This window comes from Haemorhous mexicanus, chromosome 2, assembly GCF_027477595.1.
Source record: "Haemorhous mexicanus isolate bHaeMex1 chromosome 2, bHaeMex1.pri, whole genome shotgun sequence".
Lineage (NCBI taxonomy): Eukaryota > Metazoa > Chordata > Aves > Passeriformes > Fringillidae > Haemorhous > Haemorhous mexicanus.
Genome location: NC_082342.1, coordinates 118,945,050 through 118,971,941, shown reverse-complemented (window position 1 = coordinate 118,971,941; position 26,892 = coordinate 118,945,050). Strand labels below are relative to the sequence as shown.

General features: G+C 43.0%; 1 protein-coding gene across 1 annotated transcript; it reads left to right on the top strand.

Annotated features, from left to right (window-relative positions):
• On the top strand, window positions 1–25,995 carry SH3BGR (SH3 domain binding glutamate rich protein). Its single transcript, XM_059840117.1, has 7 exons — window positions 1–230; window positions 5,932–6,117; window positions 12,369–12,449; window positions 18,955–19,173; window positions 22,263–22,292; window positions 24,413–24,520; window positions 25,509–25,995. The coding sequence occupies exons 1-6, from the start codon at window positions 186–188 to the stop codon at window positions 24,476–24,478; spliced, it is 627 nt and encodes a 208-aa protein (XP_059696100.1). The 5' UTR covers window positions 1–185; the 3' UTR covers window positions 24,479–24,520; window positions 25,509–25,995.
• The last annotated feature ends 897 nt before the right edge of the window (window positions 25,996–26,892 follow it).

Below are 26,892 nucleotides of genomic sequence, written 5' to 3'. Positions count from 1 at the left end.
GTGGGAAAACCCGGGACCCCGGGGAGAGGGAGAGGGGGCAAAGCAGCCGGATTGCAGGGGGGAGGCGGCATCCATTTAGCACCCGGCTTAGCCCAGGAGCTGCGGAACATTTGGATTCCTCCAGGGACCGTGGTGCCTCGTGGGTAGCAGGGCTGCTCTGCTGATTCACTTCCACCGCTGCCAGCATGGTGATCAAAGTCTTTGTGGCCACATCTTCGGGCTCTACAGCGGTAGGCGACTCCTTTAACATCCTGCTCTTACCGCTGGGATCAGGGTGGGGAATTAGCCTAAGAAATGCCAGGAAAGAGCTTGCATGTGATGAAAAACCCACTGGAATTCTTAGCAGGAATAAACCTTAGTTTTATTCTGCCCTGACCGCCTTATTCTGCAAAGTTGCTCAAGGTGTAGAGAATTCCTGTCAGCGCAGGCTGGCTTGCCTGAGAGCTTTTACTACATTTACATCTAAATTACCTGTCATTTCATAGATTTACCGCTGTTTGGGAAAGTATTTGCAATATATATAAACTGAAGAAGGAAACCGTGGGTATTGCATTTGTGCAGAAGCAGCGCTGGACTCTTTACAGGAGAAAATAAATTGCTTGTTTTTAAAAGAGACTTTAGGACACTGCCCCTGCAAAGGGGGAATTCTGCCTAAGAAAGAACCTAGAGCTGGATAAAGTTAGAAAAACTTCTTTCCCAAGCCCCTTCTTTTCCTGGGCTTTGGGAGGTTTTTTGTTTATTTGGTGTTTTCTTTGTGGTTTTGGTGGGTTTTTTTGCTTTGTTTTGTTTGTTTGTTTTGGGGTTTTGTTTATTTGGGATTTTAGGGTTTTTTTGTTTGTTTGTTGATGTCTGGCTGGGTTTTTTTGGTTGTTTTTTTTTTCCTCGTGTGTGTGTCTGTTGAAATGCTATACTGATGATTTTTAGCATTGAGATCTCCTGCTGTAGCTGTCAGCAGAGAGTATCAGCTGAAGGGAAGGGCATGTGAATAGTAGGGAGGTTGGAAGTCCGTGGGAGGTGGGAACCGGGAAAGGACTGTTTCCTTTTATATCCAGTTCCCAGATGAGCTCAGGTTGCAGTTTTCCTTTGGCACTCCCTCCCTCTCTCCCTCCCAGTGACACGGCTAAACAAACTGGCTGGGGCTTGCACAGAGCTCTAACTACATCTCTATCTCCCTGACACCAGCTGCGTTTCTTTAAGAAGATTCCAGATTGAAAAAGCTCCAAAAAACATCCCCCATTTATGGGACCATCATCTGTAGGAAATGAACCAAGGATCCTTCACTGAAGTTCCAGTTGGAATGCTGCTAAGGAAGTTTGCAGTTCTCTCACCAACCTGTTCCTAAGCCTTACATTCTAAAATTACTATTGATATTTAGCATTCTTTTTTTATTTTTTTATTTTTACTAATAAACTTCAGACACAAGAGGAAAAAAAAGAAGAGGAAGTTGGGAATTCAGGTTTGGTAGTTCACAATTTGTAATAAAACATTCACTGGTCAAGTAGGATTTATAAATTGCCATGTGCTGTGCATGGATACTCTTCTTGCTCCTCTTTGGCCTGTTTTGATCTGGAGACTCCAAGAGAAAATTTTGGAATCTTGACAAAGCAATATTCCTCTGTATTTGCTCCTTTCTGGTGTGCTGGGTGTGTGTATATCTGTAGTAATCTCAGCATGGGTTCAGATCACTGATTCTGAGCTGCAACCTGGAGCAGTTTTCCCCATTTTCTGATGAACATGGATAGAAGGTATCCTTTCAACGAACCTTTAATGGGTTCTTGTATATATAAAATAAAATTCACTCACACAGGGAGTTAGCACAAACCTCAATATATCACTAAAATCCTATTAAATAGAAATTTTGTATCAAGCATGTAAAGCTTTTCCCGAAAGGAATTAATTTAATCCCTAAACAGTTTAAATTGGAAGTTTAAATTGTCCTATTTGCACTGGTGAACTCTTCAAATTTGATGGCTGGCCCCATCAAATGCATGGGGTTGTTTTTGAATTCAGTATAAGATGGGCCCAACCTCTGGTGTAAATCAGCAGAGGATCATTGGCAAATAATGAAAAAGTCTCTATTTTATGTACTACATGGTCACCCTAGTCACTGCAAGTGGTTTTCATGTCAATAAATACTTTGTGCAAGTGAATGCAGTGAACCTAGTGACATTCTGGTGCTGTGGATCAGATGCAGGAGTGTTATAATTCACTGTGGCTCTGGAGCAAATCTGCAGTCTGTATTTTTCCCCTTGATGCTTCAGAAATTTATTTTAAATATCTCCAGCTTTATTATCTTTCTGCTCCAGACATAGCTGATATTGAACTATTCATTAAGGCAGGCAGAAGTGGAGACACTTATTTATAGCACTAAAAAGCACTAAAAGCTTGGCTTGGAGCAAACAATAAAAAAAAAATGATGTTGTTGCTATCACACGGGTGTTTAGAATTTGGAATCCTGCAAGATTCTAAATTGTGGGAGAAAGAGGATTCATGTCTCACAGAGGAAGTCTTACAGTCTTGCTTCCTGCTGCTTATGGCTATGACACCTCTAAAATACTTCTATTTCCTGTGGTTTTGGTGACATTTTATGAACTTTTCCCCCTTCAAATCAGCATCAAAAGCAGCATAACCAGCAGGGCAAGGGAGGGGATTCTGTCCCTCTGTCCCCTCAGGTGATTTCCCACCTGCAGAGCTGCCCCAGCCCTGGCCCAGCCCTGGAGGAGCTGGAGCTGCAGCAGAGAGCCCAGAGGAGGCTCCAGGATGAGCAGAGGGCTGGAGCAGCTCTGCTGGGAGGAAAGGCTGGCACAGCTGGCATTGCTCACCTGCGCAGGAGAAGCTTTGGGCTGAGCTCAGGGTGGCCTTGCAGGGCCTGAAGGAGCCCCAGGAAAGCTGGAGAGAGACAATTCCCAGGAGATGCAGGGACAGCACCCAGGGAATGGCCTTAAGATGAAGGAATAAAGGGTTAGATTAGACATGAAGATTAAATTCTTCCTTGTGAGGGTGGGCAGGCCCTGGCACAGGTTTCCCAAGGAATCTCTGGCTGCCCCTGGATCCCTGGAAGTGGAAGGTTGGATGGGGCTTGGAGCATTCTGGGACAATGGAAGGTGTCCCTGCCCATGCAGGGGATTGCAGTGAGATGATTTTTAAGGTCCCTTTAAACCCAAACCATTCTGTGATTCTACCATCCAGCCTGGCCCTAAACACTTCCAGGGATGCGAAGTCCACAACCTCTCTGGCAACACTCTAGCTAGATAACAATTATTTAAAACAAATTTTTTAATTATTATTTTAAGGAACTAGTAGCTAGAGATGGTACAACTCAAGCTTTGCTGAAAGAAAAACTGGCATTGCTGAAATAATATCCTGCTCATCACCACTTTCCAAGTAATCTATGCCCAAGTAATTTGAATTCTTCCCATGCCACCAGACAAGGGAGGGCACAAACAAGCCCCTGCAGTCTCATCCATTCTGGGAAAGCCTTTGCATGTCCTCTGTGTTGTTACACCCTAAATTTCCCTCTGTGAGTGCTGCTTCCTGGAGAGATTTTTTTTGGTTGCCCACTTAGTGCCACCCACGGCAAAGTTTTGCTTTGTGGTTTCACACTCGCTTGTGTCCCAAGTCTTTTGCTCTGCCTAACCCCAGTAATGGTGAGCCCTAAAGCACAGCACATCCTCTGCTCTCTTCATCTCATTGTCATTGTCAGAAGCTCTTTGCCTTTTCCTTAAGCAGCACAATTCCATGAAACTTCACTACTTTACCTCAGCATTAATTTTTTCAGGCAATTTTTTGCTTTCAGGCCTGGTTCTGCCTGAGCCTCCTGTGCATTATGAACCTGAAGTTGAAGAGAAATTATTACGCCAGGTTTAAAAGTGACATAAGCAGGGGAGCAGGATAATAGCAGAATCTCTGGCTCCATGTCCATTATCTCCTCAGAGGCACCGTCTGTCTGGAGCAGCAGTTATTCCAGGAGCCCTATCTCCTGCAGTGCCTGTGTCCAGAGGGACAGGCTGACCCTGCAATTGCAGCTGACAGCAGCACTTGAGTGGCCTGCCTCTCAGAGCATGTGATGTTACTCCTGCTGCTGGCCCCTGCAGATTTTATTAACCATTTATACAAACATTATCCTGCCACTTTCTCCAGTGAAAGATCCCTTGAGCAGTCCTTTCTGCTGCCTGAATGTGTTCTGCAAATAACTGCAGCTAAATAGGCAGTAATGAGATTATTTCTCCTTAAAAAGAGAAAATAAGAATAGAAATAAGCAGCTTTGAACTCTGTCAACTGCATGGCTTTTGACCACTTTGAATTAGTGTTTTCATTCACCTTCTTTAGCTCACTGCAAACCTCTGTTGCTGTCACAGAAATGTACAGAATTTTATGTTTGTTATTTTTTATAAGCAAGCCTATGGGTAGGTAGATGCTTCTTTGTTTGTACAAGGAAAAGAAATTGTATCTACTCATGAGACTTCATCTTTCCAGGATAACAGGCTATCACTCTACTTCAGCTCTTCTGTTTTATTAGATGATGGAAATACATAATCCCTGATTTACTTCTCATCTCATTGCCTGTCCCTCTGATTTACACTAGCTTGGTGTCACTTTAATTTCAGGTGTTCAGATGTCTGACAAATGGAGGACATGGTTTCAAATCACAAGATATAAAAATTACCTTGATGCCTCATTCCAGCTACATCTGGTGGCAAGTTCTTTAAAAGCTGCTCAGGAGCAGCATTCCTTTGGTAGGGAAATACAGTGAGTGTTACATTTTCAGAGTAAAGGGATGGGTTATAAGCTCAGTGCCTGCCTTATGCCCTCAGCATCAGAGGGAATAAGGGCCAGGAGTGAATTTTAGGTGTCACAGAAGTTGTGTGTAACAAGCTTTATTTGTACATAACATGTTCTTCATGGTCCAACTGGAATGTCATTCTGTAATGGGGGATTTATTTAGGCACAGGAGCTCAGCTGTGCTGGATTTTCTTGAGCCTTAACTCATATTTATAGATTGTATCTCAAGGAGCAGGGGCCATAAACTAAAACCCAAGAAGTTCTACCTCCATGTGAGGAAGAACTTTTTTACACTGAGGGTGGCAGAGCCCTGGAACAGCTGCCCAGGAAGAACAAGGAGACATTCCAAACCCACCTGGACACATTCTTCTGTCACCTGCTCCAGGTGACCCTGCCTTGGCAGAGGTTTGGACTGGAAGATGCCTTCCAATCCCAACTAGTGTGTGATTCTGATTCTGTGAAATGTATTTATGCCTAATGTTAAAGAGCAGAGCCAAGACAAATGTGGCTCACAGAAAGCTGAATGCCACTTGTGATTGGGAGGAACAAGGAGGCTGTAACATGCTGAGGAAAATATGTGCATTTTCTGACCTTTACTCACTTCAGGCAGGATCACCATAGGTATCTGTACACCACATTCCCAGATCTGGGAACACAGTAGGAGGCTTCCTGCTGAGCCTCATTTCTTAGCTGGAGTTTTCACTGCATCCAGGGAGGAAAGGAAGAAGTTAGGGGGTGGGTGTGTGGTGGGAGGGATGTAGTGGCAGCACTCTGGGTGCTGACAGAAAATGTTGAATCTCAGCTTCAAAAAGTTTGAGGGCTACTGGAAAAGTGAATCCCACTTCAGGAACTTTCAGTTTTCAGGAAGATTTTTTTCATGGAAAAAGAATTGGAACAGGATGCCAGGGAGGCTTGGAGCCCTCATCCCTGAAGGTGTCCAAGGAAGGTCAGGATGTGGCACTCAGAGCTCTGGGCTGGGGACAAGGTGGGGATTGGTCAAAGGTTAAACTCAATGATCTTGGAGCCTTTTCCAACCTAAAAGATTCTCTAAACTTGACAAACTTGCCTGAGTTCTTGTAACAGCAGTTGCTCTTAGAAAACCATTTTCATTTTAAAGAAGGAATGTTGTTCTCCCTCTTTCCTGCCCAGATAAAAAAGAAACAGCAAGAAGTCGTGGGCTTTTTGGAGGCCAACAAGATTGACTTCCAGCAAATGGACATAGCAGGAGATGAGGACAACAGGAAATGGATGAGAGAGAATGTCCCAGGTGAAAAAAAGCCTCAGAATGGAATTCCCCTCCCTCCACAGATCTTCAACGAGGAGCGGTACTGTGGGGTAAGAAGCTGTTTGGAAATTTAAATATCTTCAGAGAGTGGTTTCTGACAGAAATGGACTCTTTTCCATTAATAGGAAGTGTCAAACAAACTCCTTAAAACAATTTGAGATTCACTGTGAAAGAACAATTCTCAGGAAACTGCTTTGAAGGACAGAAAAGCAATGAAACAGAAGATTATTTTTGAGAGCAAAATATGGATAGAGGGAAAACTGGCTGGAGAAAGTTCTTGAAGTTTCCGTTAATTTTGATGGAGAGTGTTGATATTTTGTTTGTTTGGACTTATCTGGGCTGCAAGGACACCAAGTAGATATCTGAGGTACCAGAGGCTGGGAATAGGAATCTTCTTTTTCCATTATATTATACAAATAAATAGGAATGTTTACTGGAATAGTTCTAGAATGTGGTTTGAATTAGTGGCATTATATTGCTTATCTAATAAATATTCAACCCTTCATAACAGCAACTGTAGCACTCATCAGATGCTTTTATATTTTCAGATGTGCTTATAACAGGTTCTTTCTCTTGAGACAGTTTGTTCAAAGCAGAGAAAGATAATAATGTTGCAGTATGAATATTAGGATTGTGAATCAAAAGAGATAATCTGAGACCTTTTATTTTCTCCTAGTCTGGGTGGAAATGCCCAGTCTGGAAAGTGCTGAGATCTGCTGGCTGGAATGAACCTGCAAAGTGCTCTGGAATGCAGGGAACACAGTGAGCCTGGTTTGGAGTTACTGCACAAATCCAGTGTGAACTCCTGCAAGGTTGTACTGGGGCAGCAGGGATTTTCATGCCGCTGAGTTTTCAGAATTAACTTCAGTGCTCTCAAAGCAAAAGTTCATAAAATGAATATTGGAGTGCCACTGTTTCCTCATTTTCTCATGGAATTCCTAAAAGAGAAGTTGGTGTGTTGGAGCTCATGTGCATTTCAGCATCCAGTCTGCACCAATAAAAAGTATAATTTGATATATCTTACTCTGGGTTTTGTGGCAGCCAGTGCTGCAATAAATATTTCTGATGTTCCTTGGAGAAGTATATAGGGAATTAAAGAATAATTGCCTTATAAAGTCTTGCAACTGGTCAGTCTTGGCAGTAAATGATAAATACACAGTTTTTACTGCATGTCTGAAGCTATTTGAGGAAGCCAAATAATCTACATATTGAAATAAATTCAAGTGAAGAAATAGTCCTTTGCAAAAAACACCTCCATGGGGAAAGAAGTTGCAGCTACTGATTTAAAAACTGAATCAAATTTACAATTAGTCTAAAAGTCTCCAGAATTCTAATGTAGCCAGCTCTCAAAGCTCAGAGCTAATGATCCCAGTGGGTGCATAACAAAGCCTAATTTATGGCATCATTATTTCCAAATAAATAAGGTAATGAGATTCACATCAGTGCATGAGCCTTACCCTTCTCCCCAGGGGAAGGTGCCTCTAGGGAGCTGCACAGGGAGTGTGATGTGGGCTGAGAACATGGCCAAGGGCTGCCAAACTGCTGCAAAATCCTCCCAAGTGACATATTCTACAATCAAACCCTGGAGATTTGCATTCTGCTTCCCTGCACAGCCTGTGCAGTGTCAGCAGAGCCATCCAGAATTGTTTTAGGCTGGGTAATGTTTATCTGATGCATCTTCCCCTGTGTCCCACTCCTTTGGCCTCAGTCATTTTATTAAAAATATCCCTGAGGAATGCAAGGGTCTGTGTGACTCTAGTGCAGTATCTTGAATTCATGGAAGTCCTTTTAAAATACATTACTCTCATCAGTTTTTAAGGGCCTCACTCTTGTGGCACCTAGAAACCTTTGAATTTGTAGCCTGGCTAAATGCAGGCAGTTCATATCCATTTCCTGCAATGCCCAAATCACCCTTTAGCTTCAACAGCCCCAACCCAGTCTATTTGTAAATTTATGGGAATTGTATCCTCTATTCATCTTCATTTTGCTGAGCTAAACAAGTCAAGCTCTTTACACCTCTTTCAATTTTTTGTTATATTTTCCCTTTCTCCTTCCTGCTAATTTTCATTTTCTTTGTTCATAGTTAGTACTCTTTTTTAGTTTTTTTTAAGATCAAATCTGTTACATTTCATTTTTCCCCATTCCTCTTTCTGGGTTCAGTATTTTCCCACGTTTCCCTTCTTATCAATGATCTTATCAGTTGTTCTTACCAATTTTTGGTTCCCATTCACACATGTGCATGTGTACACATTACATCATGATGGCCTTGGGAGATAAAAAGTCAAGATTAAATACTTCCTTCCTTAATCTGAGAAAGAGGGGTCTGGAGAGAGACATGACAACCTTCAACTATTTTAAGGGCTGTGGCAAAAAGTGAATTATTGATCTGAATTCAGTATTGACCCTGCTTTGAGCTGGAGGTTGGTCTAGGTGGTCTCCTGAGGTTTCTTCCCACCTGAATTATCTAGGATTTTGTAAAATGTGTTCTGTTCTGCATCCACTGGAGATGGGATGAGCTGTAAGAGAAGAAATTACAGGAAAAAAAGTTCAAGTCAGACATCAGAAAATATGTCATTTTCAGGATATCACCTCATTATTTCATTAAAGGTGGGTCAGAACCAGTGGATCAGAGTGATGCAATGATTCCTGCCTTGGAGGAATGGTCTTTTGGGACCCTGTCCAGTGTCCTCTTCTGCAGTTCAGTGAAATTTTTGGAGTAGTGGAAAGGAAAGGGGGTTCTGGGGACAGATGAGGAGTCTTCTGTTTGTGCTAGAATAAAATGACATAATAAGAAAGCTAAGCCAGTCCCTCTGCACCTCTGCTTTTCTGCTGATACATTTTCTGTATCTTCATTTTCTGGGCGACCGTGAAGAGCTGCTCCACTCCACAGCTTGTACTGTAAAGTGGAGTATTCTTATAGATGGATTTTTATAAAGATTCACTGCCTGGGAGCAGCATTTCCACGAGGTCAGAGAAGCATAAAACTATAAAATAGCTGATAAAATAGCTGAGATCTTATTTTTCTCCCAGATCTTTGGTATTGCCACTTGAAGAAATAGATTAGAAATGGATTCATTTTGTATGCCTGGCTACAGCACCAATTTCAAGTATCCATTCTAATCCAACAGGGCTGGCAATTATGTCCTTATTTGATCTTTTTCTTAAGCTGCTTCTTTGCTCATGTCTAGACAGACGTCTGCATCTGTGTCACTTGCTAAATATATTGAGCACTCTGTTGCTCTTGTCTTTTCTTTTGCTTGACAAAAACCCTTCGAGAACTAGGAAAGAAAGGAAATGTAAACTTAAACTTCTGGTTTTCTTTGTAAGCTGAAATCTCTGCTTTCTTCTGTAAACTGAAATCCGTAGAATAAAGTACCCTTGCATGTACTTTAACAAACATCTCTGAATTATTAGGTAGGGCTGTTATTTGATGTTGGAATGTGCATTTGCAGTCCAGAGACCAACTGTGTCCTGAGCTGCATCCACAGCAGGGTGGGCAGAAGTGAGAGGGAGATTTTGTCCCTGTGCCCTGCTCAGGTGATTTCCCACCTGCAGAGCTGCCCCAGCCCTGGGCCCAGCCCAGGGAGGAGCTGGAGCTGCTGCAGAGAGCCCAGAGGAGGCTCCAGGATGAGCAGAGGGCTGGAGCAGCTCTGCTGGGAGGAAAGGCTGGCACAGCTGGCATTGCTCACCTGCACAGGAGAAGCTTTGGGCTGAGCTCAGGGTGGCCTTGCAGGGCCTGAAGGAGCCCCAGGAAAGCTGGAGAGAGACAATTCCCAGGGGATGCAGGGACAGGACACAGGGAATGGCTTCAGACTGGCAGAGAGTAGGATTAGATTAGATTTTTGGAAGAATTTTTTCCCTGTGAGAGTGCTGAGGCCCTGGCAGAGGTTGTCCAGAGAAGTTTTGGCTGCTCTAGGATCCCTGGCAGTGCCCAAGGCCAGCTTGGATGTTGGGGCTTGGAGGAACCTGGAACAGTGGAAGGTGTCCCTGCCCAGGCTGGAATGAGATGATCTTTATGGTCATGTTCCAACTCAGGCCATTTTATGATTCTATCATTTATGTAACTGCTAAAGCCAAATTTATGGAAATATAGGGACCTCTGGAGGTTTGTAGTCCAGCCTGCTACTCAGAGCAGGATAGCTTTAAAGTTAGCTCATATTTCCTGGGGCTTTGGCCATCTGAATTCCAAAAGACTCCAAGGATGGTGTTTCCATGCTGTCTCTGTGTGCTCTGGCCTGGTGCTGTACCTAGCACTAGGGGAAGAATTTTCTGCTGATGTCCAGTTAACAAATTGCACCACTTAGACCATTTATGTCTTTTCATACAGATAAAATATAATTGCTTACCTGAAGTAAATTGCTTCTGCTTATTTTTCTTACTGCCTGCCATGGGAACAGTTATCTTTAGTCATTCAACAAATGGAGATGTGAACAAGTCACCATTAGTAAAGCATGGTTGCAAACACACCATAAAAATACTATTCCATGATCACTGTAGGCATTCCCTTATCTCTTATTTAATACATGATAGCTTCCTCCTCATTGTGAGGAAATAAGTGACCTTCCATTTACTGAGGGATGTCATTGCACACTCCCTGTTGCCAAGGAGCCCCTGATATCATAGAAGATTGTACCCACTCCTGATAAGGACTTCTCTGGTCATTCATACATTTTACTTGTGTCCTCAGGTCAGGTTATCTACAGGGCTTTGTGTTTCTGATAAATTTTAGTACACTTGCCATGGGCTGGTTTTCCTCAAAAAGGCATATAAAATATCAACTTCACTTCATGGCCTTTCCTTGTTGTGTCTTCTCTTTGTTCCCCAGCTCCTGCCATGTCATGCCATGATTTGCTCAGGCTGCTTTATGTAGTGTGCAGGAGGGCACAAGTTTCCTGTGTTTGTGTGGCCATGTCAAATTGCAGTCCTTCAAACTGCAGAAAATCCTCATTTTCTTGTTTGCTGAAAAAAAAATCCATGACCCAGTCCTTAATCCATGAGCCAGATGCAGACACTGCCTGTGTTGGTTGAGAAGATGTTCTGAGAAATGGGTGGCCTGGAGCAGCAGCAAAATGTGCTCCAGGGCTTCTCCCAGACAGAGCAGCTCCCACTGGGTGTGACTGTGTGAAAGCCAATCTGTCCCTCAGATAAATCAGTGCAATGGGCTATCATTTGTCCTGTCTGCAAAGCTCTTCCAAACTGCACTGAAATGCCATCAATTCCACTCTTGTTGGCATTAAAGTGACTTCAAAACCATCCACTCCAGCCTTTCCAATAAATTATACTCTGGAAATACTAAAACAGCTCAATAAAACAACTCAGCTCCTAACCTGGCTTTACAAACAAGTTTCAAGGATGATTCAGCACCTTATTATTTACAGGCTTCTATTCTTGGAGTTATTTGGGATTAGAGGAAGGATGATAACATGATCAAGGCAGCAGTGTAGGACTCAGCAGGACATGTTCAGTCCCCTGTCTCAGAGCTGGCTGTGATTCTGGGCCACTCACTTCTGACTGGAGATTCTGTTGGAATTTAAATATTTGTTGCTTTTTACCTGTGTAAGATGCGAGCTGTGAAGTTCCCAGTGACAAAAGCAGTGATAGCAAAACTTCCTTAATTGATAGGAGTGCTGTACAGGTGAAAGCAGTAAAGGGCATGCAAGCTGTAGCTGGCAGGATAGGAGGCATCCCTGGTCTTCTCAGTTCCATTTCCACTGAAAACAGGCATTTAATGTAATAATTTATAATTTCATTTCACCAGTGCACAAGACATTTTGGCTGGTATGTGGATATCAGAGAGAACAGCACAACCCTTTCCTAAGTTAGTCTGAAAATAACAACATTTTCTAACCAGACTGCCTTTCTTTAAAATGAAGTTTCCTTGTTACCATTTCACTTGAGCTATCATGTTGACTGTTGCCTTTTATTTGCCATAAAAAAGTTCCAGGGTATTTTGTGTCCTTACTCACAGTAAGTTTTATTTTAACATTTAAAAGGAATAGCTTTGCCTTGGACTGTACAGCTGAAGCATGTTAAAATGAGACAATTTTATCTGATTCTGCCATGGATGGGATATAATTAAAGTGTAAGTCTCTGGAGAGATTTGCTCATTTATTCATTTTGCCACTCTGTGTGAAACTCCCTTTATCTGTGTTTTCTTCCTGGGGCTTGGATAATGCAGACAATTGTACAAATGCATGGTCATTCTCATCAATGTAGGATTTGCCTGGGCTGGCCTCTTCCCCCTGTGCTTTTTGTTTGATTTTTGGTACCAATTTTCTGTTTTTGTTTGTTCCTTTCTTAGGATTTTGAATCCTTTTTCTCTGCCAAGGAAGAAAATATTATTTATTCGTTCCTGGGCCTTGCTCCTCCTCCAGGCACAAAGGTATGCCCTTCCATGGGGATCATTTATTTGATTTTAATAAAAGATGAACATTGGCAGTGACTCAGCATGTCACTTAAGAGGCAGTGGCAAGCAATATGTTAGATGTTGGAGCAGCAAAGTGTTCTTAGGGGGGAAAAGTGGCTGGTTCAGTAAATAGTAGAAAATACTTCTTTCTTGCCTTCTTTCACTGCAGGCTCGTTACCATGGCTCCAGCTGATGGGTTTGTTGTTGTTGTTGACACAAAGCAGTGTTTTATTATGTTCAGCTTTTAAATGTTGCAGACTCCCTCACATAATTTCTAGGCTGTGTTGGTCACAAGAAGCCTTTTCTAGCTCCTGACCACATTGAACAGGGCCAGTCCTGGTCCCCAACACAGGGTTGGGATCAGACCAATCCCATCCATCACTGGCACCATGGAACTCTCTCCCTTTGCCTGCAGGAGAAAGGGGCTCACCCAGCCCTTCACCAAGTCCCTTTGGCAAGTCTGCCCGTGGTTCTCCATCACATTTTGACAATGTTCTAATAAATTTCTGGCAAAAGAAAAACGTTTTATTTGGTTTTTTTTATTCCTGGTGTTGTTTTTTACAGAAACCAACATGTTTTTTCTTTATTAGAATCTTCTTCTAATTAGAAGTTTTATAACTGAGACTGTTACAGCTCTGCTAACCCAAGCTTATAAAATATTGCCATCTTTAACGTGGGTGAGCCAACAAAAGAAATTAATCAAGAGAGTGATGAGCCAGAGCCACAGGAGAGCTCTGCTGCATTGTGGTGACCTGGCTGAGAAGTGCCTTGGAGCAGGAGATCTGCCTTGGTCCAACTCTGCAGCAGCTTTGAGTGAAACACCATTGGAAATATTTTATCCTCTTCTGTAAAAGCAGAGGGGAAAAAAAAGGAGCCTTTGCCAAGTGCTTTGAGAGCCACAGCTGAAAACACACTCAGGGGTGTGTTTTAAATATCCCAGTTGTTATAAATGTCTTTGCCACTGAGTCCCTGCATGATAAGGAGAGTGATTTAAACTTTCTGCTTTAGCTGTGCCATCTCCCACCCAGGGAAATAAAAATGGCTTGCCTACCTCACAAGGGTCTTGTGAGAATTCATTTAATTAACATCCACAAAGCCATGAAAGGCTTAAAGGACTGCAGGTATTACATATTATAGTCTTTATAAGAGATATGTGGAGAATCAGTGAGATAAAGAAAATTGCATTTTTCCACCTTCCCACTCCACAGATTATCTGCTTCTTCATGCAAGGTCCTGGTAGATTACATATCTGTGAAGCAAAGTAACAATTTTTTAGAATTCATTCATTCCCAGCTGTCAGCAGAGAGTATTACAGTTTCTACATTGTGACAACCTTGGAAATGTTGAAAATAATATGTTTGGTACATTGTGCTGGGCAGATTTGTTTGTCAGTGCCATTGGTAGCAGGCAAGTCTTGTTTACAGTGATTAACTGCTGCCTTGGTGGTGGCTTCAGGCCAGAAAGCACAAATAAGTGAGAGTGTTTGGAAAGTCTCTGTTAAATGTGGAATTCTGATAGTCTCCCTTTCAGAGTCTGTTCCTGTTTGTGAGAGACATACACACTTCTTGCAGAGGTGTTTCTCAGCATTTTCACTGCAGGAGAGGCTGCCTGCTTTGTCAAAGAATTCTGCTCTGCTTCTGCTTCCCCCTCACTCTCTGCCAACTCCACCTTAGATAAGCACAGTGGATGGCTCGTGACACTGATTTCCAGCAGCATAAATCTGGAATTATAAATCAGGTGTGAAGAGATGGTGATGGTGACACATATGACAAGGTTTCCTCTTAATCCCTTCTTAAAAAAAATGTGTGGGCTTTTGGGTTTTTCTTTTCTGGAATGAAGAAGCAAACTATAAAGTATGGAATCACCACAAGACAGTAAACATTTTCTTTCTAGAGATTTTGACTGTGCTGAGACATGACAAAGATTAATATGAAGCTGATACCTGTTTGATACTCTTGTCTTAAAACATTCTATTTCTTTTTCCATCCATCTTTTGTCTCATACTGCACCAAGACTAGAGAAGTTCTTTAATGGTCATGGTCCTGTTTCACAGCACAATCCAACAGCATCCTGGCCAGGACTGTTTTGAGCTTATTTCCTTCCATCTGGGGAAGCAGATGAACCTTTTGGGGCTACCTCAACAAATTACAACTTCCCAACAAAATACCTGTAGTTAAATTTATTGTCAATTCATTGCCATTGCTGAGTGCAAAAAATACACATCCAGTTCTGCAGATTCTCTTGTTCTGTTGTTTCTGTATATTAGAATATTCTGTATATTTGAGTGTTTCATCCAGCCCTGGGGCCCATCCCAGGGGGGAGCTGGAGCTGCTGCAGAGAGCCCAGAGGAGGCTCCAGGATGGGCAGAGGGCTGGAGCAGCTCTGCTGGGAGGAAAGGCTGGCACAGCTGGCATTGCTCACCTGCACAGGAGAAGCTTTGGGCTGAGCTCAGGGTGGCCTTGCAGGGCCTGAAGGAGCCCCAGGAAAGCTGGAGAGAGACAATTCCCAGGGGATGCAGGGACAGCACACAGGGAATGGTTTCCAACTGAAGAGAGGGAGATTGGATTAGATATTAGGAAGGAATTCCTCCCTGTGAGGGTGGTGATGCACTAGAAAAGGTTTCCCAGACCAGCTGTGGCTGCCCCCGGATCCTTGGAAGTGTCCAAGGCCAGGTTGGCTGGAGCTCTGAGCACTCTGGGATAGTGAAGGTGTCCCTGCCCATGGAACAAGATGATTTTTAAGGTCCTTTTCCAACCCAAATAGTTCCTTGATTCTCTGATTCAGTGATTTTATCATACCAAGTACATCTGTTGCCTTAAAGGGTGCAATGTGCCCATAAAATTGAGTAACTTTACAGGAAACCAATCCATATTTGTGGTGCTTCAGCAAAGGTCTGTTAGCTTCCATCATCATCTCTCCTGTTCCCTCCTTACCACAATGGTTTTTGTGTTTTCTAAAGCATCATTTAGCAGGGCTGAGCAGAACAGTTTTCTGTGCCTGAGAGAAGCAGCAGATGTAGTGCTTGTGTTAATAAGTAATTTAATCTATTAATACCAAACACCTCCTCACCTGAAGGAATACCTGGTCTAGATTAGTTCCAAACATGGTTCAGGGCAGGCTGAGATTTAAGACCTTATACCTGACCCAAAGATCACTCAAATTTGTGACAGATTTCTGAGAGGTCCTGTTTAATCTTGGATCAGTGGCCTGAGTAGTGATGTCCCAATAGGATACACGTGTAGATCTGCTAAGCAGTATAGTTTGTATGTTTAGGGTCAGGTGTGTTAATCTCAGCTGCCTCAAAAGCTGGGTACATTTTTTAAACCTGGCACCACTTTTAAGCTTAGTCTGACTCAGTGAACTCAGTGATTTATGTGATTTGAGGGTCTGTTTTCAAATATTGTGCTTACTTGAAGCCTTAATCCCACTATTCTTGATCTTAATAGCCAGAACCTTGATATCCCCAAATCTATAGATACTCAAGCTTAAGTTGGTGGAAAAAGGCTTCTCCTAAATCTGCTTTGAATTACAAATTTGTGCTGTGTGCATTTTATTTAAAGAGAAAATGACCTGTCAGCCAATCTTCAGAAATGGTACTTCATTTTGAATTCGCTGAAAATTAAATTCTGTGTTTCTATGGAGAGCCAGCGTGGCAATGCTGTTCTGAATGTCAGAGTTCTCCATATAATTAACAAGAACTGTGTGTGTGTGTGTCTCTGTGTTCTGGCTGATAACATGCTACTTCTAGTTCAGTTCTCTCAGCTACAACTCTTTTTGGTGCCTTATGATCTAAGTATGTGATTCATCTGAGATGGATTCACACAATAGGGTCATTTTAATTAGGATGCTCTCTGTGGTTCTTATGTATTTTATCTCCCAGCCAAAAATACTGAGTGTATGGATTTTAATGAAATGTTAAAATTTGTGATGAAAATAAATATTTAACCTATTTCAAGACCCAGGTTGGATGGGGCTTTGAGCAACCTGGTCTAGTGGAGGGTGTCCCTGCCCATGGCAAGGAGGTTGGAATGAGATGATCTTTAAGGTCCTTTCCAACCCAAATCATGGGTGATTCTATTAATTTAATTTTCATTAATTTAACTAGTGATTCTATTAATTTAATTTTCATTAACACTGTCCTTTTCATTTGAGGAACTTCTGCAAAGAAAATATCTGTAGGAAGTTGCCATTTCCTTAATAATGTATTAACACAATGTTGCACAAGAGAATTTCAGTGTATGTTTGTGTTACTACATATTTCAATCTTCAAATATTTTTTGGCTTCTGGGAGAAAAGTAAACAATAAACAAAGCCAAACAAATGTCTCTGTAGATTTCTTTTTAATCACAATGCCACCAGCATCAGAGTGCAGTGAGCCCACAGTTTTATGTGCACTTGAAATGAGACGATATTGCCAGAAAAAGAAATTGTCTTTTCTCCCTCCTCCTTCCTCTGGCTCCTTCTGCTCCCTCCCAGCTGCTCATTCCTCTCCCCAACATCCCCCACGTGCTGGCAGCAACACTTGTGCAGCTGTGTGACAGAGTGTGAAAGTGCTGTGAGGTAGGAAAGTTTTGCTTGTTAAAGCTTTCATCTTGATCAGCTCCTGCTCCACTTCCAGAGGAAGGAGAGCTTAGGGACCTTTGTGCCCACTCTCTTTTCCCTGCAAGGAACTTGGATGTAAAAGTGACTTTCCACAACTCAGGAGAAAATTGCCAAAAGAGCACCAAGCCTTACAGGCAGTCAGGTTTCAGCAAAAACATCAAACTGCTGTGATATCTGCTTCCTAACCTTCCTGAGCTCCTTTCTGTCATTTCTGTCCCCATCCAGCAGAGCTTGTCAGCAGGAGGGCATCTCTTATGTCCCACAGCACATCCTGGACAAAGATCCCTAAGCCAGCACTCAGCCAGTAGCTCTGGGGATAAAAGCCAGCCAGCCATGCCCTGTTCTGCAGAATAAGAGCACTGGCTGAGGAAATCATCATGGGGACCCTGGAGGAGGACTTGTGAAGTTTAAAGGACAGGGGAACATGACTGAGGGCTTCTGTTTAAGTGTGGAGACAAATGAAATGATGGAAAAGCAGCAAACCCCAAAGCAACCAGGGGGCTGAGCTGTAAGGGCTTGGTCACAGAGATGGGGAAGCAGCTTGTCTCCTCTCAGGGATGTGCTGCTCTTCCCAAAGCGTGTGGGACTCAGGATGACACAGGACAGGACCTCCCCTGAGTGCCAGAGGAACCCACCCCAGATAACACTGGTCAGAAGGAGTCAAATTTCCTTTTCATGAGTAAGGTCCTTTACCCCAGCTCTCTACTACAGATCACTTCTGAAATCTCCCACTGATGATGATTAGAATTTTTCTTCACAGCCAGTTTGTGCTCATTTTGCATCTCCCTCAGCACTCCTCCTTGTCCTATCCCTGTCTGATGTTTACTCTGATCTATTTTGGGAGTGCCATCATATCCCCTCACAGCATCACCTTCAACAGATTAAAGCACTGAAGGTTTTTTTGTCCCCCTTTCATAAGACAGGCTCTCCGCTCCCTCAGATGTTCCTGGAGCCCTCTCTGCACCTGCTCCAGTCTGAGTTTCTCCTTCTTGAGCCTGAGTGACTGGGATGGCACAGAGCAATCCAGAGGAGGCTTTGCCTCACCTCATGATTCTGAGGATCACATTTTTTATCTCTTTCACTGTCACATCAACCTCATGGCTCAATTATCCCATGCTTATTTCAATACATCCATCTTTTTCTTCCTTGATGGTCATTAACTGACAAGCTCCTAAAGAGCAATAGAAAAATCACTTTCTAATGTCTGACCCAGAACTGCTTGTCCCAAATAAGGTGACTTTGCACTTCATGCTCTTGCATTTCATCACATTTCTGCTGTGCCACTCGAGGCCTCCTTTTGTCTGACACAGTGTGGGAGCCACTGCGACCTTTCAGAGCCACCTGGCTGAAAGGACACCAGGATGTTTGTCAAATAAAGAACTTCCCAGGAGGTGCTTGGTTATGGTGCTGGAATAAATGGACTTGAGGGACTGGTGTGGGAGCAGTTTCCTGATGTTTTTAAGCAAGAAAGTTAAGAGACTAAATGTGAAATCCTTTATTACTTCTGTTTTCCTGGAGCTTTTGGATAATGTTTAATTGGAATTCATGCTGGTGGAAAAAGGGTTTTTTTTTACTGGAACTCAAATGTGCCATCAGGGTGAACTTTGGTTTCTACTGAACTTTCAGAGGAAGGTTAGAGAACCTGCTGTGCTGAGAAGTGCTTGAATTCATGTTTTCCCCACACAAATCCCACCTGGTCAGCAAGCCAGCAAGTGTTCTTTTCACAGGGAAAATCCACCCTAAAAGGGGGTATTTTCATTTGAGAGATGGAGCAAAAGTAGAAAAACACTTTCCCAAAATAAGAAACTCAAGGATTTTATAGAAATGAGTTGTTGATGATGTGGCCTGAAGCTTACCATGACTTCTCCTTTGCTGCCAGGAGACTGAAAAGTCTGATGCCACAGAGGAGAAGTCTGATGCCACAGAGGAGAAGTCTGATGCCACAGAGGAGAAATCAGAAGCCACAGAAGATAAATCTGATTCCAAGGATGAAAAATCTGATGCAACAAATGAAGCTGAGGCACACACAGAAGACAAGGCAGATGAAGGGGCTCCTGAAGAGGCTCAGTCTGGCCAGACACCACCAGAAGGTCAACAGGTAATTTCTCCTTTCTGTTTGTGATCTGAGGGTTTTACCTGGGCTAAGCACATGGAACATGAACCCACAAGGCCTCCTGGTGTGCCCCAGGGTGACTGATTGCAGAGTGTCTTTTGGATGTGTTTTCTTTGATATCAGGATGATATCAAACCTGGATAAAACTCCAGGGAACTTTGTTCTGATTCTTGAATATCAGCAGCTGCCTTTTGCCACTTGTTAGCACAAGCTTTTTATTTTGTTTTGATGGTCATTGGGAACCAGAGTCTAGTTATGGAGAGTAATTTAGGACTGGACATCTGAGTCCTGCCTGGGTGAAAAAACAAATTGCTGCTCTCAATGGCCAGCATGTGCAGAGCTCATAAATCTGGCTGTAAATGTTTGCTGCAGATCTGACAGTGACTTCTCCAGGCCTTGCAGAATCCCCTGGGCAGTGCAGAAATGGAAGCCAATGTTTTCCTTCCTGTCTGCTCCTGCTCTGGTGCTACAGATCTCAAAGTTCAGCTCAGGTTGTCCTTTAAGGATGGCTTTATTTGGGTGCTGACTCTTCCCAGGGAGTCAGGCCTGCTTATCAGGTTCTTCTGTGTTTGGAGATCAGATGGTCCCTGGGGAATATCCAGCACAAATGCATCATCTCTTACATCAAAGATCAGAACAAATGGAGTTTGTTTTTTTTTTTTTTTTCATCTAGATGCAGTATTTCTCCAGAGAAAACACCTCTCTGTAGGCCTTTCCCCACTGCCCTTTTTAATAATGACTGATTTGATCACTGGTGGGCTGGAAAAGCCCCTTTAAAACACCCTCAGGCACATCTCAGCCACTGGCAAGTCCCACTCATAATTTCAAAACAGTGATGAGGGCAGACAGTCCTCAGTGGGAACTAAATTCCTCCTTAAGGAAAATTATATCCAAGCACTTTTCATGTTGCTGTGAATTTCAGCAGGCAGGTGAGTGCCATCAAACTCCTTTTTTTGGCTCATAAGAGGAACCAAAACTGCTGCCTGGCTTGGGTGCCTTGCCCTTCTGGCTGGCATTCTGCTTTAATGCTTTTCAAATGAGAGCAGAATGTTGGAATTTGTCTGCAAATGTGTCAGGCAGCTGTGGAGGAGAGGTTTTGCACTGACATCATGCAGCACCACTCCTATGCAACCAGCACCTTGCTCCACTTCTCACAGATAGGATTGGAGTTAAAAGTGGAAAATAGATTTCTTTGTAATTTTTCAGGGAGGGGAGAGGCAGAGCAGAGAGCACAGAAGACACTTTTTGCCCTGTTCCACCACCCACTTCTCGTGTCACCCAGGACAAATCACTTCAGTGCTGTGGCATCTGCCTGCCTTGCTATAGTTCATCCCAATTATCACTTCTGTTGGGATGGCATGAATCATTCTGTAGGAATTCTGCTATTCTCACTCACTACAGACAGCATACAGAGGACAGGGTTAGATGAGAAGAGCAACTCTGAGGCAGTTACAGCGAGATGAATTCCACCTTTTGTCTCTGTATCTCATTTTTTTGCTTATAAAAGAAAGTAAAAATACCATTACCAAACCTGAGCAGGGTGTGATGAAAGTAAAGATGCTCAAAGACTGCCAGGTTGCCATCAGAGTATCTCCACTGGATGTTAAGTCCTAAAGGATAGAGGAATTTTCAACACAAACATTTGAAAGATGGCCGTTTTATGTTCCACTGCTGAATTAATATGCCAGTGGGAATTTAGTACTGGAATTTTGGCCTTATTTAGCACTGCTTCAAACCACCTCCAAAATGACTCCTATTTGTGGGGTGTAACCAAGCCAGCTTTTCTCCAGTGGCTTTGCAGGAGAAATGTCAGCACTGTGGAAAATTCTGGAAGTCACCTCAGCCTTTACCAGTGAGCCCAGGACAGAAACCAGAACAAACTGGGGCTGGCTCAGCCTTGGGGCTGCAGGGAGGGTCCAGGTTTCAGGAGGCTCCTCCTGTGCTCAGTAGCAGGGGATGTTCAGTGTGGAGGTTGCAGCTCTCTCCACCTTCTGCTGCTGCTCCTGGGAGATGCAGAAACGCAGAAGCCCCAGGTTTTTGCCTGCATGGATGCAGTGCCTCCCATTCCTGCTTTGTCTGTCCCTTTGGTTTTGAGTTTCTTGAAGGGAAGACTGAGCTCCAGCTCACATGGACCCTGCTGGTCACTCCATGTGCTGGTAATAAATTTTCTGTGGTTTCGCTGTCTGATTTTGACTTCAGATTTAAGCTTGGAGGTTCGAGTGTTTTTTAAGTGGTGTCCCAGTTAAATCAGTTTTCAGTACAGATTAGGCTCCCTTCAGGGCAAAATTATTTTAGAAACATGTTCAAAAATCATATTATAATGCAAGTCTGTATCCTGTCTCAGCAATTCCCCAGGCCATATTTAAACCCTGGCACTGCAATTCACTCCCTTAAGTCATTCCATGAGAACTCAAATCAACCCTTCTGCTTTCTGTGTAGCACTGTGACATTTGCCTCTTGTCTTTGGGATTTTGTGTAGGATCAGCTCTTTCCCCCAATAGCCAGATTAGGATCTAACATTAAATTCTATTCACTTTTTTTTTCTTTTTTATCTCTCTCATCACTTCTGCTCAATCTACAGTCTAAAACCAGCTTGTATTATTTTTTATTCCCTGTTGAGCCAAGGCATCTGTTGCAGCCTACAACACTTAACAGAATCACAAGCCAGATTCTGAATGATGATGTATAGCATAGATAAGACTCTATAATTCTGATTATACTTGCATTTTGTAGACTAGCTAATTACCAAAAAAACCCCACAAAAACTCCACCTGAACAAGGAAACAAAACCCAGCTCCAAATCTTTGCTTGCCAATGAAGTAGTTTTGCTTGGAAGGAACTGAGGAAAAGGGAGCACAATTTAATGATTTTATAGTCCTTTTCCAATATAAAAGTAAAGCTTGAATGTGCTTTGTGAGTTAATTTGGAGGACAGTATCTCCAAATGAATCCAGTGAATTCCACATAATTTTCCTAAATTCAGTGTTTAATTTCTGCTGTGTTTACACTGTTTCATTTCTGATATTCTTTCTTTAATTTATCTTTTTAACATTTTCTTTTGTATCTCTTCTGTAGGAAGTCGAGGAAGAACATGCAGCAACAGGGGTATAGTACACCTGGCTATTCTATTACCATCTTTTGTTTGTGTGTATTTAATTCCTTTTCAGTCCTTTTGCTTCACTCAAAAGCTGGTAAATTCTTATTCATGAAAGTAAACACACCACAGTCATATTCTGCTAGAGATAATGATTGGTCCTATTGTGGTGTCATTGACTGGGAACAAAGATGGCCTTTAATCATTAAAAGCTGTAAATGGAATGGAAATTGTCTGTCACAGAGCCTTCAATAAAATTTGCCAAGGACTCTCATGACAAGTCCATCTTTGATAATCACTGACTGACACCATGCTGTGATTGCATTTTCAGTGTGAAAACTCGTTCTGACAGTTTAAAAAGGAGATATTTCCCTCATGAGAATTTCTAGCAGCCAGGTGCAAATCTTCAAACACTTTTCTGCATTGTCCAAACCTTCAGGATCATCCAGTGCCACCCCAGCCCCACCAGCATCACCCCAAACCCTGTCCCTAAGGCCACATCCAGACTGCTCTGGGACAATTCCAGGGACTCCAAACCTCCCTGGGCAGCTCAGCCCAAGGCCACCACTCTGCCAGGGAAATTTTCTTTTCTAATCTCCAATCTGAACCTCTTCTGATGCAATTTAAGGCCATTTCCTTTGTCCTTTCATTGGCAGCAGAACCCAGTCCCCCCTCACTGCCCCTCCTGTCAGGAGCTGTGCAGAGCAGTGAGGTCTCTCCTGAACCTCCTTTTCTCCAGTCTGAACCTCCCCAGCTCCCTCAGCTGCTCCTCCCAGGATGTGTTTTCCTGCCCCTAAAGCTCCTGGAGCCATGAGCAGAGTGCAGAGGTTCCTGGAGAGGCTGGTGGGGGCCACCAAGCCTGGTTAGTGTTACCCTGGTTAGTGTTACCCTGGCACCACCAACTAATGCTTCAAGCAAGAGAAAGAATCTTTTTCTTCCCCTGTAAAAGTTAATTGACTTGAATTTTGGTTGGAAGTTGGTAATATCTGAGAGATGTGACTTGTCTGTGTGCTCTCCTGGCCCCGTGTCAGAGTTCTCATGAGATAAAAAAGGCATCTTTTCTAGGGGAAAGTGCCCAGAGGGGCAATACTCCTTTGGCATAAGAACTTCTAATCCACAGATGTTTGGGTTACATTTCTGGTTTTGCAGAATGACTCTTTAGTGCAATGTTTTTCCCTGACAAACAGCTGAAACCAGGAATCTGATTCCAGCAGCTCCATTCCCAAGCAGGTATTTAAGTAGGATTTCAGTTCAGCAACTCAGGTGTGACTCCTGCACAGACAGGAGGTGCCTGAGAGGAAGAACAAAGGTCTGTGCTGCTCATGTACAACCTGCAGTCCTTGCTGAAAGGTCATTATTGATCCTTTGATTGGTTTTTTGATTATGCCAAGAAGAAATTCATGTCACTTTTGCAGTCCAAGCAGTTTGTGAAGGGGTGGGAGATTGAGATAAAGGTGATTTATACACATGGGAGTGCCTTTGGACAAGAGATGGCTGGAAGAGGAGCAGAGGAGCCCACAAAGCAATTTCCAGCTGTTTTTCAGAGTAGAGCTTCATTTACTCTAGAAAGAGAATAAGCAGAGATTGTTGTCTGTGTCACACAAATTCAAGCTTTCAGATAAGTGTTGATTGAAGCAAAGGACTGTTGTCTTTCAATTGTGTCATTTCTGCTGCATAAAAGAAAGAAATAAGAACTTTAAAAATAGAAACAAGGCTATAATATCTGATTCCAGGTGATTTTTAGATCCTTCAGGAGTCTAGTTCCTGTGCCATGAATCTTTAGTTGTTTACTGCTTCAGGGAAGTGTATAATTAAAAATACCAAACTTCTTGTCATATTCACACATATTTCATAATCTTATTTTGATTTTGAGCACCTATTTGCAGCTTAACCATGTGTTATAACCTAAGAAGAGGGTTTTTATATTCCAGCACGTGCCTATAAACTCCACAAAATAAGAGTTGGGAGTAAAAACTCTATACATTAATTCTGTTTTTGAATCTCAAAGAATATTGCATTTACTGAAATAGAGTGGTTGTAAAACCAGAGCCTTGCATTTCAAGACTGTTTATTTTTTTCTTTTTTCAATTCCTATATGGTAATTGCAAATATTTTCTATTAAAAAAAAAAGGAAGAAGAAGAAAAGCAGGGAGAGGGAGAAGAAAAGGAAGAGGTGGAGGAGCAGGAAGAGTCTTAGTACAGTTCTCTACGACACAATATTTCTTGAACAGGTTTTCAGGTAAATATTGAGACATCAAGCACAGTTTCTAAATACCCTTACAGTAAGATAAAATTGCAATTTGTGTTATTATTGTTGTGGATGGGTGAAGTTTCCATGCACAAAGTACCCAGGTGATGACTCAAAAGTAGATTTAACTGTTGTAGCTTGTATTTCACGTGGAATAAGAATTATTCCCTCTCTTCTCTTACTCAGCTGCTGATTCCACTGCAGCTTTTAGGATCTCTATGTCTCACATGAATTCCTCTCTCAAATTTAGTTGAAAACTTAAAATCTTGGTAAGAGAGAGGAGCCTGATGAGAAATATGACTCAGTATAAAATTACTGAAAATAGGCCAAATTTAAAACCACAAAAGAGGAAGCACCTGGAAGGCAGAGTTTGTCCTGTATGGATGGGTGAGCATACCAGCACTGCTCGAGTTCTGTCAGCATGTGCTTTCTAATTTTCATTTTCAGGTTTTCTCCTTCCTCTGTCCCTTCTCCCCTGCACTGAAATACAGATCAGAAAATCACTTACTGGGGAGAAACTCAAACTTACAAGACAGTTGGAATTTCCAGCAGATTGTCTTTCGGGTGATGGGATTTCCTCCTGATCACAGACACAAAATGCTCTTTCTAAGATCCATAGACTCATGGAATGGTTTGGGTTGGGAAGGACCCTAAAGATGATCCAGTTCCACCCCCTGCCTTGGAAGGGACATCTTCCACTGTCCCAGGCTGCTGCAAGCCCCATCCAGCCTGTCCTGGGCTGGATTCCCAGCTGACTCAGACTCTGAGGTAGCTGCCAAAGGTTTCACCAACCAGGTGCAGGTGGGGTTTCCAGCACCTCAGCAGGGCAGGAAATCCATCACTTCTTTCATGCTGCCTCTCCCAAATCCGGGTTCATCTGTTACAGGGGAATTAATTCATCACAGCATTGTCCAGAGTTCAGATCTGTAACATCACAGAAGTGCTGAGTTCTAATTGAATTTTCTTTGTTTTCATGCAGGAAGCACCAGCTGGAGCCACCCCACCAAAGAAAAGAAAATCCCTTTCTCAAACAAAGCACCACAGCCTTTAGTGCCTGTATGAACATAAAAACACCAACAGAACACAGCCACCACTCTGTCCCACCTGTAACCTTTATATATATATTTGGTATTCCAGTTGCTTGTTACAATGGATCTCGTGTCTGACAGATGGTGTTTCAGTCAATTGTTATGTGTTGGGATAGTTTTGTCCATGTCACATTTAGATTGTGAGCTCTGCAGGGCAGGAACCACGTCTCTCTCCATGTCCAAACACTGCCAGGCACGTTGCTGCCACTCAGCAGCACTCACACCCCTGATGTCTTCAGAGGAAAAGAAATTCAGCACTGAAAACTGCAAAGAGGCTTCCTGTACACAAGCCATGTGAGTCACTTCTCCCTCAGCTGGCATTTGAAAATGATTGAGATTCCCATTGTGCAGTAGTTTAAATAAATGTGTTTTCTGTCATATCTGCTCTCTGTCTGCAAAAGCATTAATTTAACTCTGCTGCAGATGTTTTCTCCATCCTTAGGGTTGTGGGCTCTACAAAGCCATGGAATCATAAAATCATGGGATGGTTTGGGTTGGAAGGGACTTTAAAGATCATTCAGTTTCCACTGTCTGAGGTTGTTCAGAGCTCCATCCATCCTGGCCTTGGACACTGCCAGGGATCCAGGGGCAGCCACAGCTGCTCTGGGCAACCTCTGCCTCTTACAATAAAGAATTTCTTCTCAATATCCCATCTAAACCTACTCTCTGGCAGTTGGAAGCCATTCCCTGGGTGCTGTCCCTGCATCCCCTGGGAATTGTCTCTCTCCAGCTTTCCTGGGGCTCCTTCAGGCCCTGCAAGGCCACCCTGAGCTCAGCCCAAAGCTTCTCCTGTGCAGGTGAGCAATGCCAGCTGTGCCAGCCTTTCCTTCCAGCAGAGCTGCTCCAGCCCTCTGCCCATCCTGGAGCCTCCTCTGGGCTCTCTGCAGCAGCTCCACATCCTTCCAAAATCATCAGCCCAAGGTGCAGCAGTGGCCAAGACCCAGGGAGATGCACTGTCAGCAGGATGGCAGGGCTTTGCAGCCATACCCACCTGGCTGTGTTGAACAGGTTGTGCACTCTGGTCTCAGGGAAGAGCTGGGGATGTGAGAAATACGGAGAGAATGGCAGCTGGAGAGGATGAAACAGCTGCTCCATGAGGAGGCTGAAAAGACTTTTCAATTTGGAGAGGAAGCCAAGGAAGCTACAAAAAAATCATAAAGATGAATGTAGAACAGTGAGTCAGAAAATCCTTCAATACCATAGTGAAAACTAGCAGACACAATGAAATTAATAGATCAGCTTGAAAGGGAAAAGAGAGAGAATGTTTTTCTGCAG